The sequence below is a fragment of the Podarcis raffonei genome, chromosome 5 (genome assembly GCF_027172205.1).
Source record: "Podarcis raffonei isolate rPodRaf1 chromosome 5, rPodRaf1.pri, whole genome shotgun sequence".
Taxonomy (NCBI): Eukaryota; Metazoa; Chordata; class Lepidosauria; order Squamata; family Lacertidae; genus Podarcis; species Podarcis raffonei.
In genome coordinates, this window is record NC_070606.1 from 82,251,186 (window position 1) to 82,265,183 (window position 13,998).

Below are 13,998 nucleotides of genomic sequence, written 5' to 3' on the forward strand. Positions count from 1 at the left end.
GCGCTCATCTCACTCTATTGGCCGAGGGAGCTGACATACAGCTTCTGGGCATGACTAAGCCACTTCTGGCGAGCCAGAGCAGCACACGGAAACGCCGTTTACCTTCCCGCTGGAGCGGTACCTATTTATCTACTTGCACTTTGAGGTGCTTTCGAACTGCTAGGTTGGCAGAAGCAGGGACCGAACAACGGGCGCTCACCCCATCGCGGGGATTCGTACCGCCGACCTTCTGATCGGCAAGTCCTAGGCTCTGTGGTTTAACCCACAGCGCCACCTGCGTCCCTTAACCCGAGGTACCACTGTACATAATATGTCTAAGTGGAAGCTTTCAGTCTCTTCTCATTCCCTTCAGCAAGGGACCTTGAAAGTCTATAGCAGGAATGCTGCAGAGGGAAAACATGAAGAACCACAGTGTGTGCAATTGCACCCATGGGGAGTGAAAAGACAAACCTGTTTGTATCTTCACAAAGGGGGTGTAGAAAAATCCCTTCTCAGGTGTGTGTCTGATGCATAACGCTGCAGAGATGGATTTAGGGCAGCACAACCAGTTCTGCCGCAGGAGGATTCCAAGTCTGGGGGAGCCACAGGGCATCGCAACTATGACACAGTGAATTGAGCAGAATGGCAGGTGACAGGCAGAGGGCAGTGAATTTTGACTGCTGAAATGTGAAAGACCACAGTCCGTTCCTGAACTCTGGTATGAACGTGGAAGACAAGATAGCGAAGATCCCAGTTAATCCAGGCAGTGCAACCCAAGGAGACCTGAGAGGGTTTTGGAAGGCATTAATTCTCCTTGAACGGGTAAAACACGCATGAAGGCTGAATCTCCGACAGCAGGGCAGGCTGGGAAGTCATGTGTAAAAAAGCATCAAGTAGATAAACATTTACATGAGTTCACAGTTCCACATGCTTTTCTTCTTTCATTCTTCTGTTCCAAAGTTTCCACAACTGGCCTATCTTTGTCACTTCATGGAAACCCTCCAGAGATTAAAACAGTTTGCAGAAAACGTTTTTTGGAAAATGTACATGGAAGAACATTCCTGATGTTTCTTCTTTTTCAAGCTGTTTCCTCATGACTTTGCATCTGCTCTTAAAAAACCTGTAAAACAAAAATAAATGAGAATTAAGGAATTGCTTAGAATTTAAGTGTGGCGTAACAGACAGTTATTGCCTCTTACAGTAGTAACAAAGTTCAGGTCCACATGTGGCAAAGGCATCTGTATCCATGTGTGTCCATCCTTCGCCATATCATAAATGAATACATTCACAAACACTTTAAAATCAATTGCAAAACTGATCTGGAAGTTGAAAGGATAGTGGTTATGGAGGAGACACTCCCCAAGTGACTGCTGTAAACATCTGTTCTCTTAACATGCTGGAAATTTGCAGAATCTACTGCTCCCACAGCTTGCCCCAGGCCATTAAAATATATGTGATGCGTTTTCCATAAAGTGAAGGCACTACGGACTCAGCTACATTAGTAAAGAAAAAGTGTTTTATATGTGTTATTACATTGTGACACCAGATGGCGCTGTGGAGTCCCATCTTTTGCAAATGTGATTTCCCACTTTGAGGTTTACAACATGTTTTTCTGAAATGTTTTTTTGATGTGTCTAGATCCAGCCTTAGAAACCACTTCTTCTATCCTAAAAATATTCTGCTTCACCCTAAATATCTGAAACATCATACGCAAAGTATAAAGAGTGTTGATATTTACCTGTCAGAATTTCTAGCACATCATGGGATGCCTGGCCATTAAGACAGTCATATAAACTGCGGGCAGTTCCATTATTCTGTTCCGAATCCCTCCATTTCCGCAACATCATGCATTTATACATATTAACATCTTCTTCCTTTGCCTCAATCTGCTGGATGTCTTCGATGGACAAGCTCAGGCATTCAATGCCAATTACTTTCCAGTTTTTACCCATCTTCTTTGCAAGAATCATCAGCTGCTGATCAGTTAGTACTGCTGAAGCTTTCGTTCCATCTAAAAGCAGAAGAATACAACTATGTTATGTCGTTATTGCTTTTAGTTGGCCTGAGGGGGGAGGAATGGATATTTTAAAATTACCATCTATTTCTATTCTTGAAGAAGAAAGGAGAGCATTCAAATATAACTTGGGGTGCTTCCTTACCATCTTAGGCAGGGGCAGCTCATCACTGCTGTCAGCGCTGCCCCAGGTCCCAGCTCACAGAAGACCAACGCTGCTTCGTTCTTTAGTATAAAAGTCTTTATTGAAGTTCAGTTTCACTTCCACACGCGCAGCGTGCAACACTACGTCTGTAACCTTAGACCGCCGAAGCTCCGTCTGAATCTCCTCCCCCCTGACACCAGTTTAAGACTCTAGCCTTACTCCACCTCTTCCTCTGTTCCTTCCTCCTCTGGGTCCGCTTGCTCGTCGGGGTCTCACCCTTCCTAGACTCTTCTGACGCTGAGTCCCCTGACTCTTCCCCCTCCCTCCTTCGGGCTTTAGGACCTGGCTCCCAATCCGGGTTTTCTGCTGTCCCGCGCTCCTGCACATTTGAACTTGGCGCGCGCGCGCAGCCTCCCACTTTCCTTCTGACCGTTACACTTGTGTCACTGCTCCCTCCTTCGGGGAGGCTAGCTGGACCTGACCTCCCCTCCCTTTCCCCACTTTCCGATGGGGGCGTGGTCAGCCCTGACTCATCTTCTCTGCCCCCTGGAGGAGATGCTGGTCCTGACTCATGTGACTCTTCCCCCCCACTGCGCTCTGGTGGGGGAGCTGGTCCTGATCCTCCGCTGCTCCCTTGGGAGTCCCCGCTGGCCCCTTGCTTCTGGTGCGTCCCCCCTGGGACCCCCCTTGCCCTTACCATAGGCGCCCCCTTCTGGGAATCTTCTGATTCGCTGGAGAAGCTCATGGAATCTCTCGGGTCACTGTCATACTCCCCTACGCTCCCCTCGGATTCCTCTCCTTCGCTCTCTATTTGCTCTCTCCCCTGTGCTTCTGCTCCTGAGCCCCTGACAACTGCCTTTTCTTTGGAAGAAACTTACACACACACACAAATTATCAGATCAGGAAACACAAAGAGAATGAACATTCCAGGCCTGCAACATAATACATACATAATTTGATTTGTATGCCACCTTTCCACTGTTCAAAGTAGCTTACAACATCATCATCATTTAGACTTGTATAACTTTTTGGTAATTTTCAGTGTCACAATGTGTTTAGGATAATGAGTTTGCCTTATTTCCCCCTTTTCAATTTCTCTGATTATTTAGACCCATGTTACACAATAACGTGAGAAAAGCCTGCTGGATAAGGCGAGATCCCATCTAGGTCAGCCTTCTGTTCTCATAGTGGACAAGTCAATGAGAAGCTTACAAGCAGAACCTGACTGCAACAGCACTGTCCTGAATTTCCAGAAACATAGAGGTACAACCGGTAAAGGTAAAAGGTAAAGTACCCCTGGATGGTTAAGTCTAGTCAAAGGCAACTATGGGGTGCGACGCTCATCTCACTTTGAGGCCGAGGGAGCTGGCGTTTGTCCAAAGATAGCTTTCCGGGTCATGTGGCCAGCATGACTAAACCACTTCTGGTGCAACGGAACACCGTGACAGAAACCAGAGAGCACAGAAACACCTTTTACCTTCCCGCCACAGTGGTACCTATTTATCTACTTGCACTGGTGTGCTTTCAAACTGCTAGGCTGGCAGGAGCTGGGACAGAGCAATGGGAGCTCACCCCGTTGCAGGGATTTGAACCTCTGAACTTCTGATCGGCAAGCCCAAGAGGCTCAGTAGTTTAGAGCACAGAGCCACCTGCGGTACAACATAGCCATCATGGCTGGTAGTCATTTATAGCCTTATCCTCCATAAATTTGTCTAATCCTCTTTTAAGTGACATTGGTGGCCATCACTGCTGCTTGTGGGAGCACATTCCTTAGTTGAACCGTGTAAAGAAGTACTTGTGTGAAGAAATCTTTTGTCTGGCCTGACTCTTCCAACATTCAGCATCCTTGGATGTCACCAAGTTTTAGTATTACAAGACAGGAAGAAAAACCTTTCTGTGCCCACTTTCTCTACACTGTGTGTAATTTTGTACACTTTAGCTCACTTGCCTTTTCTCTAAACTAAAAAGCCCCAAATGTTGTAACCTCCATAATTTTTGTTGGCCTTTTCTGGACCTTCTCCTGTTCTATTGATATTGATCCTTTTTGAGGTGAGGTAACAGTATTCCAGGGACGTGGGTGGAGGTGTGGGTTAAACCACAGAGCCTAGGACTTGCCAATCAGAAGGTCAGCACTTCGAATCCCCGCGACGGAGTAAGCTCTCGTTGATCAGTCCCTGCTCCTGCCAACCTAGCAGTTCCAAAGAACGTCAAAGTGCAAGTAGATAAATAGGTACCGCTCCGGCGGGAAGGTAAACGGCGTTTCCGTGTGCTGCTCTGGTTCGCCAGAAGTGACTTAGTCATGCTGGCCACATGACCCGGAAGCTGTACACCGGCTCCCTCAGCTAATAAAGCGAGATGAGCGCCGCAACCCCAGAGTCAGCCACGACTGGACCTAATGGCCAGGGGTACCTTTACCTTTTAACAGTATTCCAAGTGTGGTCGCATTGTGTTCAAAATAAGCCATCTCTCTCATCACCCACTTTTCTAGCATTCTGTTTTCCTATAGGCTCTTTTTCAAGGCTTTTTGATACCACAAATCCACAAAAATAGGTGCATCCTATCTATGGAGAACCCTATTATGATGGCAACAGTTTCTTACTACCTTTGGCATCATGAGCAATTTTCTACTGGAGTTAAAGGGTTGATTTTGTTCCTGTGCCAACTAGTTCTTTATCTAGTTCAAACCTTGGTATACTGATCAACGTAAATTTTTAAAAAATATGGTTTGTTAAAATGTATTGAAATGATCGAAGAACTCCCTCTAGTGGATTCCTAAAGACACGGTAATATACAGGTTAAATTTATGCTTTCATATAGATAGCTGCATTCAAATTAGGTGTTCAGAATCCTGGTGCAAATAAAAATGCATGGGTTTTCCAGCTGGAATTGTAGTTGCACCCAGGTTAAGTAAAATGTAACATTAATACCTTGCAGTATGAAAGGCTTAGAACATGGCTTGATGCTAATCTTCTTTAATTTCACAAAATCCTTTACCTGAAGCGTTGATGGCTTTTAGCCGTTTGTTACAAAGCTCATCTTCTGAAAGACTGGTGCTGGATTTCCGTCGTCTCGTGCCTAAGGAATACATGGCAAAGGACATAGTTTCAAAATACGTAAGTTGTTGTGCTTTCTGAATAAGAATATGTGGGCTTGAATCTAAGCTACAGATGGAGGAAAGGGAAATCAGCAACTTGTGCACTAGTTGTCCACTAATCATGTAGTGGAATCCTGAAGAACTAAGCAAATATATTTAACAGCCCCACTGGAAACTTCTGCACAAGTCATAAGTCAATTGGGAGCTGCACATTGTACAGGAGAAGTTCCCAGCTGATTGTTTCATGCGTACTGCTTTATAATAACTTACTGTTAGTGGATCTTTTCTGCTTATTGTTATTCTGGTTATGTAGGATCCAGTCACCTGTTAAATAGAAATATTTTCAAAAGAAAATTAAGGCCCGCTGTATTGCGTAATTGGCAGCGCAAACAATTCTCACAAAGAAGAAGTATTAATCTGTTCCCCCTGCTTCTCAGTAAAGCACAAATAAAATAAATCAAAGGACTTTTTACAATTATCTTTGCTCCATGGCTTTTAGCCACAAAAGAAGCTGCATCTCACTGACTGTATTATAAGTAAATGACAAGTTAAAAAAAGAAAAAAGAATGTCCAACCTTAAAAGTAACACTCTCTGCAAACCCAAACAGAAGGTCATGTAGGGCTTTTGGAGGACATTCAAAACCATTTGGTCACATGGCATCAGAAAAAAATCAGGTGGTCAGTGCCCCTACACCTAGAGACTGCCTTGTGTAGCTTGTTATGCTTAGCATAGAATGCAAGTAATTATGGGAGGGTTTCTGTTGAGAACCATAGGAGCTGTCCATCCTGAACAGCAAGCTAATTAACATATGAAGCTGGTGGGACCTATCACCTGGAGATTTGGATTTGGAGAGAAGCATCATCATATGTGTAAATTCAGTAATTTGAAAATGCATCATCCATAGAAGAAGAAGAAGAAGAAGAAGAAGAAGAAGAAGAAGAAGAAGAAGAAGGGTAGTTTGGATTTGATATCCCGCTTTATCACTCCCCTTTAAGGAGTCTCAAAGTGGCTAACATTCTCCTTTCCCTTCCTCCCCCACAACAAACACTCTGTGAGGTGAGTGGGGCTGAGAGACTTCAGAGAAGTGTGACTGGCCCAAGGTCACCCAGCAGCTGCATGTGGAGGAGTGGAGACGCGAACCCGGTTCCCCAGATTATGAGTCCACCTCTCATAACCACTACACCATACTGGCTCATGTGCGAGTCCATACTATTCATGGTGAACTGTTTTGATAGCTTTGGATCAGGCATCCCCAACCTGCGGCCCTCCAGATGTTTTGGCCTACAACTCCCATGAACCCTAGCCAGAAGGACCAGTGGTCAGGGATGATGGGAACTATGGTCCAAAACATCTGGAGGGCCGAAGGTTGGGGGTGCCTGCTTTGGATAGTAGTGATTACAGAAAAATAGGAATCTGGAAGCTTGCTTTTGACTGAAACTGGATTCTGTTTGGGGAATTAAATGACATGGTAATAACTGCCATTGCATGAGAACCAAATGACAGTAAAATGAGAGTAAAGTGCTTTTGGCTCCACTCACGCTGCATCTTTCAGCTACTGAAGGAGTAAACAGAATGCTGGAGCATGAGTGTCAATATGGCCAATAATTGCACAGATTCATTTAAATTTGTATACACTGGTACCTTGGTTCTTGAACTTAATCCATTCTGGGAGTCAGTTCGACTCCTGAAACCGTTTGACAACCAAGGTGCAGCTTCCGATTGGCTGCAGGAACTTCCTGCACTCAAGCAGAAGCCGCGTTGGACGTTTGGCTTCTGAGAAACGTTTGAAAACTGAAACATTTACTTCTGGGTTTGTGGCATTCGGGAGCCTATTTGTTTGGGAGCCAAGCTGTTTGATTACTAAGGTACCACTGTATTGGTTATATAATTTAGAAAGATGGGAAATGTACACAATGAGGGAGGAAACAAATTAAACAATGCTTTAAAAATTTGTATATCTAAAGCATTTGCCTATTCAAAATAATATCCTCCCACTGATATTTTTATTTGTTGTTGATAGAAAACAGAAATAGCAATATATGCTTCCACTTTTCTTTTTTGCAGAGTTGCTCCCTTAAACTCATACCTCAGACTAGTCTCTAAACTCTTCCCAAGTTTAGTGATTGGGGGAGAAAGTAGACTGCATTAATGGCAGCGTACTTTCATCACATGCCATATTTTTGCCCAATATTCTTTTTCTTGAATCTGCTGTTTCACAGAACCCAATTTCTCTAGTTCTGCAATGTTTTGGAGGGCAGCTTTCTTATCAGAAGAAGAAAAAAAACCCTCTATGTTTGTGAGTGGGACCGTGACCGGAATATGCATAGTCTCATTTGGATTGTGGCCAAAAATGTTGGCTGCAATTCATTATTGAGGCTCTATGCACATTTACTTGGGAGTGGTACATGAGACTGAACTGTAAATCAGGTTATTTGTTCGCTTTTAAAAATTATACCCCGCTTTCTACCACATCTGAAAAATGCAAATAAGAAAAACAACATGCAATATACTGTACAAAAATTGAAACAGATTTAAACATCAGTGAAGTCCCAAATAAATCAAACACTGTTAAGTGCACATACTGTGTACTGAATTGTGTCTAAGGAAAACTCACATTCTCGTAGCTTTGCTTTCCACACAGTTTCTTCTGACTCCACATCCATCAAAGATAACACAAGTTCTGTTGGATGTTCTAAATATACCTCAAAGAAATGTTTCTGTGCTAGTGTAGAGTCATCAACAAACTCCATTTCCTAGAAAGTGAATATCAGAATATTGAAAACCCATTTGTCAAAGCAAAAAGTTTGTTTTCCTAGCTAAGCTTTTATATAATGCATGTATACGATGTCACAACATGTCAGGAACACTGCACAAATGACAATTATCATCATCTTTTAGACAAGGACATGCATCTTGACAATCCGATTATAGAAGAATAAAGAACATACCTCAGGGTTTATGTCAGCTTCTGGGACACTAGTTAATTTGTATTTCTTCCCAACTTGGAGTAATTTATGACAAGGGGGTTTCTCGATTTTAATGAATCTATTGGAAGAGCGCTGTATGGTTTTTGACACATCCTAAAATTAAAACAGATCTTTTTTAAAATCATGATTGCCTAAGTCAAGAAATCAAAGACCTACCTAGACTTGTTGGAGATTTTGTCTATATATTAAACTTCTTTCCTTACTGAGAAATTGCGGTTCCCTCCCTCGCTTTCTAAGAAATTAAATGCAACAATCATGTGATTCTTACAGCAATTACTAGGATGATTCACCAAGCAGTTTCTGCAGTAGTCATTTGAATATCCTGTTGTAGCAACTGGAACCCTAATGATTCTCCTAGCTGCACACACTAGAGTTTCCAACTCACTGGGGGGAAAGCAGGTTTTTGAGATCTGGGGCTCTAGCTGCCAGACAGGAGGGGTTGAAAGACAGCCTTCTTTCCTCATCCAGTGTCCAATTGAACTCAGTGTTCCTATGGGTTCTGCCCTCAGGGGTCTACAAATTCCACCTTATCCTACAAGCCTTCACCTTCTGAACGGCCACCAGGTCCTTCTTACTTGCTAGAACTTTTTATTTCATGAGTTGACAGCTCCAGTGGGCACTGGAATACAGTCATACCTCAGGTTACAGATGCTTAAGGTTGCGTTTTTTCAGGTTATGGGCCACCAAAACCCGGACGTACCAGAATGGGTTACTTCTGGGTTTTGGCGGTCACACATGCGCAGAAGCGCCAAATTGCAACCTGCGCATGAGCAGACGCACAGCTGCGGGTTCCGAACTCTGCGGGTTGCGAACGTGCATCCTGCGTGGATCACATTTGCAACCCGAGCGTCCACTGTACAGGGAAATGCCATGTTGGCAGCAAAGAAACTAATTTAGACATCGCCCAAAAGTTGATCTTACCTTTATAAACGAGCTGTTGTTGCCGGCTACATACACATGGAATTTCAAGGAAGGGTGGTCGTTGACAACTTTGTATAAAATAACAACCCCGTGGTAACACACTGGATCGTATTTCTCAATAACTGGGCCAACAGGGGACAAGGAGCTCACACGCCATTTGACATGTGTGGTTGAGTGATCAGCAGAACGCTCAAATTCTGGGCCGTTGCTTTTGAAATGGAACACGTTGAAGGTCATGTCAGAGGAATGGTCTGCAGAGAAACATCGAACGCTTTTTAACGCTTCCTAAAAGCAGAGTAAGTGCCCCAGCAGATAGACAAATATGTTTAAATTCACTGAGCAAGTCTTACCATTCAGGCAGAGGGCGTGTGGAAACTGAATGGAAGTAAGAACAGAAGGTGATTTGCACTTGACGTCAAATATGGGGCCCACGACAATCCAGGGATCTTTAAGGTAAGCAGCGTACTTGGTCCAAGACAAAAGGGAATACTCAATGACTGCGGCTTTGGTTACTTCGAAGATCAACCCTGTGATTGTACACTGATAAATTCCTTCGTCGTCCAACTTCAACCTGCGTATGTGATACATAAAGTGTAGTTTTCAGTACGTGATACAGTATAAAGGTAAAGGGACCCCTGACCGTTAAGTCCAGTCGCAGACGACTCTGACAAATGGGAATGATATATGCATGTGCTTCCTCTGCATTTTCTTGTCCTTCCAAATACATGTGAAAAATACATTTATATAATGCCAATTTTATCAAAGCTGTTCTCCCTACAAACAGGATGCTGACTCCTTTGCAGACTTTCCTGATCCAAACAAAACGCTGGCTTGAGACGTGAACTTTTTCTTTTAAAAAAAGGATGAATATGACCTTAGTGTCAACCAATATTTATTTCTTTATAAAGTAAATTGTAAAGCACTTTTTTTTTTTTTGCTTACAGGAACCTATGAAGCTGCCTCCGTCAGGCCAATGGTCCATCTAGGTCAGTATTGTCTACACTGACTGGCAGCAGCTCTCCAGGGTCTCAGACAGGGAGGGGTCCCTCCCAGCCCTACCTGGAAATGTCTGCGATTGAACCTGGGACCTACTGCATGCAATGGGAACTTCCATTTGTATATTGCTTTTGCTATGCCGCTGTTTGCTTGGACACGAAGGGAAGAAGACATGTTTTTCCTTTGTTCCTGATGCTGAATAAACGCCTGTAAATAATACTTACACATGTCTCTGTCCACCACTTCCGTTGTGATAATTTATTCACTCTGCTGATAAGAGCGTGCTCAGGTTCTGAACGTTTCGGAGACTCAAGTCACTGATTGATGCTGTTCCAGGAACCGGAGTTTGCCCGGCTGCCGGCCGATGGCTGGAGCCAGCTGGGGGCAAGCCAAATGCCCCCATCTCCCCGGCAGCATCTCCCCTTAGCAGCGGTGTTTGTGCTTGCTGCAGCTCTGCCCCCCCCCCCCCAGATCAGGCCTGACCAAGGGAGGAGAACATCCCACCTCTGCTGTAGCAAGGTGTGCCCGGCCCCAGCAGATCCACCTCCACTGCCAATTCAGGCCTTATCCAGTAGCAGAGAGCAGGGGGAAAGTGGGCAGCAGCTTCCCTGCCCTCTCTTACCCTGAACTGTGTGTGGCGGGGTACCACTCCGGGCAGCACGGGCATACGCTTTACTGCTGCACCTAAAAAGCCCTCTCAACAGAAGCTCCAGGCAAGGACTTGGCCTTGCACAACAGGGCTTCCTCCCCTTCCTCTTCTCATGTGCCCTCCAAAATTTGCTCTGCGGAGGAGGTCAGGGGTACCCCCAGAAGAGCACACAGGGACGGAGAGAAAGGAGGATTGCTAAGTTTGGAAAGCTGTTGTGCTTGCAGAGACAGAACGACTGGAAGAATGCAACATTTATTTCCACCCTGTAGGTCCCATTCGGCTCTTCTGCTTCCTTTACTGCACAATAGTAGACTAGTGTACATTCGGATTTGCCAAATATATGTCTGTGTAATCATGCAAACAAATAATAATACAAAGACATTTTTTAGGATGTAATTTTCAATTATATTGACCAAAACTTACCAGAATCGTCCTCTAGAAAGCTTTCTGGGAGCTACTTGTTCATGCTGGTTCTTTATATTAAAATAAAAATAAAAATGGGAAAAGCAAATTAGTAGGACATTAGTACTGGAGTTATGAAACGACTTTTAACATTAGTCCGTATCTGGATTAAAAAAAAACACCTACTTGTGGGATCTTGCAGCGTTCACAGTGTCGATGGGTATTAACCTCTAAACGGAAAGAGAGAGAAGTTTCTTAAACTGATACATGTTTTTTCCCTGTTACAATTTTTATTGAGTATAAATTGTACATATACATATATTCTTGATTTCTCTACAGCATAAATTCTTAAATTAATACATTATACATCTTCCCTTACAAATCTTTTTCCACCCGTGATTTCACTGCAGTTTTCCTTTTACAAATCTTTTTCTTAGTGTGTTATTTACTCTTTATTTCATTTAATTCTCCCAATTCTTTCTCTTTCCATTATACTCTTTACAAGATTTAGTCAAAACATAGCCAGGATATAGCTTGAGAACAATGTTTTTTTATGTAATCTCTTACACATAGCCAATCCTTTTTGGCTTTTTGGGTGGGTAGTTTGGCCTCTAATTACCTCCGTCATTCTTGGTAACTCTAAATATTCACAAAATTTGTGAGTTGGCACTCTTCCTCTTTGCTATTAGCATTCTTGCCGCTGTTGTGCCGTATAAAAATACTTTCTTTTTTTCCGCTTGGGGATGTTGATATTCATAATTCCCAGGAGGAAGAAAGGGGTCAACTTAAAATTTAAAAAGTTCGAGGGAATTAGACAGTTATGCACAGATTGGTTTCAGTCCCATCAATTGAATGAGGTGTTTAAATCAGACATTAAAATCGGATTACAAAAAGAAATCTCAGAAATAGAAAAAGAATTACTAGAAAATAATAGGAAATTGTTATCAAAGACTTACAAAGTATTATTGGATTGGGAGTTAAAAGATGAGGAGATAAAGGAGGCAATGGTAAAATGAGCAATGGATTTTGGTTACCCAATACAGATGGAACACTGCAAAAGGTTCTGGCAAAAGGATATCAAGTTCACGGCATGTTACACAATTAAAGATAATTGTTTACAAATTTTATATAGGTGGTATATGACCCCAAGTAAACTGGCAAAAATTTATAAATTGAAATTAAACAAATGCTGGAGGCATAACAATGAGGAAGGAACGATGTTACATATGTGGTGGGGGTGAAACAAAGTTAAAAAAAATTGGAACTCTGTCTACGATGAATTGAAAAAAATGCTTAAAATCACATTCGGGGGGGAGGGGACCAGAAGCCTTCCTCCTGTCAGATACATGTTATTTTTTAAAGAAAAGTATTATACCTGATTCAACACAATGCAATGGCGGTTCTTCTTTCATTTTCAGTTCCTCATCTATAAACAAAAAAAATCCTGCATCTTTTATTTGTTTCTGTACATAATTTTTTGGAATGAATCATAAACTGAAGCAAGACTTCTCCGCAGATATCTAAAGATGACATTTTGAATGACACTGTGGCTATTTGAAGGCTCCTTTGGTTTTAAGATTTGCATTTTATCATATTACACTTTTTATTCATCATACATCTTTCAACATTCTGGGCAAAAATCTGTTCAGATCTGCTTGTGCCACAGGGATGAAGCCACAATTCTCCCAGCTTCACTATTCATATTTGATAATACTGTATAGTGCTTCTTCTTGCAGCATTACTATTAGTATATATTATATTTTCCCCTAACAGTGGAACCTGGCATCGTTAATTACACCTCACCAGGCTAAAGTGCTTCTGTTCATCCAAGCTGGCTGTAAGTCCTGGAAGACCTGCTCCTGCCTTGTAGGCCTTTTTCGACCTGGCCTGGGAGGGCGGGGCCCAGATTGACTCCAGCTACAAAAGCTGAGGCTGCTGAAGAAGCCAGAGACTTTCTTGATCAGGCTTCCTCAACCTCAGCAGTCCAGGTGTTTTTGGCCTACAACTCCCATGATCCCTAGCTAGCAGGACCAGTGGTCAGGGATGATGGGAATTGTAGTCTCAAAACCTCTGGAGGGCCGAGGTTGAGGAAGCCTGGTCTTGGTTGTCTTTTTGTGGAGACTCAGCTCACTGAACATGAGCATCCACAGCCCCTGCCATGAACCACTATTGGCAGGATTTGCAGCTACAGCAGTAAATATGTTCTATACTTACGAGAATATTTTATTCTTTTGCTAGTTATGCTGTTTCAAATGTGCCTTTTATATTTGACTTCATTTAGTAATGCTTTCTTTTAAAATGTTTAAGATTTTTTTTTTGGTTAACTTTGCTCTGCTAAATGTGCATTCTGCAATTGACATCCTCTGTAGTGTTTTTTTAAAAAATGTTTATGATATTTTAGTTTCCTGTTAATTATGTTTGAATGAATGTTAATTGTCTTTAAATGTATACTTTATATTTGACTTTCTTCAGTAATGCTTTATTCTGGGTTTTTTTATTTGATGTTTTAATGTAGGTTGTAAACTGCTTTGAGTCCCCTCCCTTAAAAATAAAAAGCAATATAGAAATGAAATAAAATGAGGATGATGAAGAAGAAAAAGAAGAAGAAGTAACAGAGCCTGTGTCTATAACCCTCCATTTTGGTGATTTCTTAGAGGTCACATATCATGTTATGGGAAATCCTGAGTCCTGTACTACAAAAAAAGTGTGCAGAATTGTTTGTATACCTTCCTCTACTGGTATCCCACACAGCCTTAGAAGTATATCATGACTGCCATTCTATAATTCTTTACTGATCAGTTTAATTAAAA

General features: G+C 42.5%; 1 protein-coding gene across 1 annotated transcript in view; it reads right to left on the reverse strand.

The window, feature by feature from the left end:
* Positions 1 to 1,009: 1,009 nt before the first annotated feature.
* The window catches only part of LOC128414714 (uncharacterized), a 31,987-nt gene continuing 18,998 nt past the window's right edge, over positions 1,010 to 13,998 (reverse strand). The window contains exons 6-16 of the mRNA XM_053390401.1: positions 12,564 to 12,614; positions 11,375 to 11,418; positions 11,210 to 11,259; positions 9,492 to 9,712; positions 9,142 to 9,392; positions 8,182 to 8,313; positions 7,848 to 7,986; positions 5,503 to 5,556; positions 5,133 to 5,213; positions 1,718 to 1,990; positions 1,010 to 1,099 (exon numbers count right to left, since the gene is read on the reverse strand). Coding sequence (XP_053246376.1) covers positions 1,071 to 1,099; positions 1,718 to 1,990; positions 5,133 to 5,213; positions 5,503 to 5,556; positions 7,848 to 7,986; positions 8,182 to 8,313; positions 9,142 to 9,392; positions 9,492 to 9,712; positions 11,210 to 11,259; positions 11,375 to 11,418; positions 12,564 to 12,614 — 1,325 coding nt within the window. The 3' untranslated portion in view covers positions 1,010 to 1,070. The remainder of the gene's footprint in view (positions 1,100 to 1,717; positions 1,991 to 5,132; positions 5,214 to 5,502; positions 5,557 to 7,847; positions 7,987 to 8,181; positions 8,314 to 9,141; positions 9,393 to 9,491; positions 9,713 to 11,209; positions 11,260 to 11,374; positions 11,419 to 12,563; positions 12,615 to 13,998) is intronic.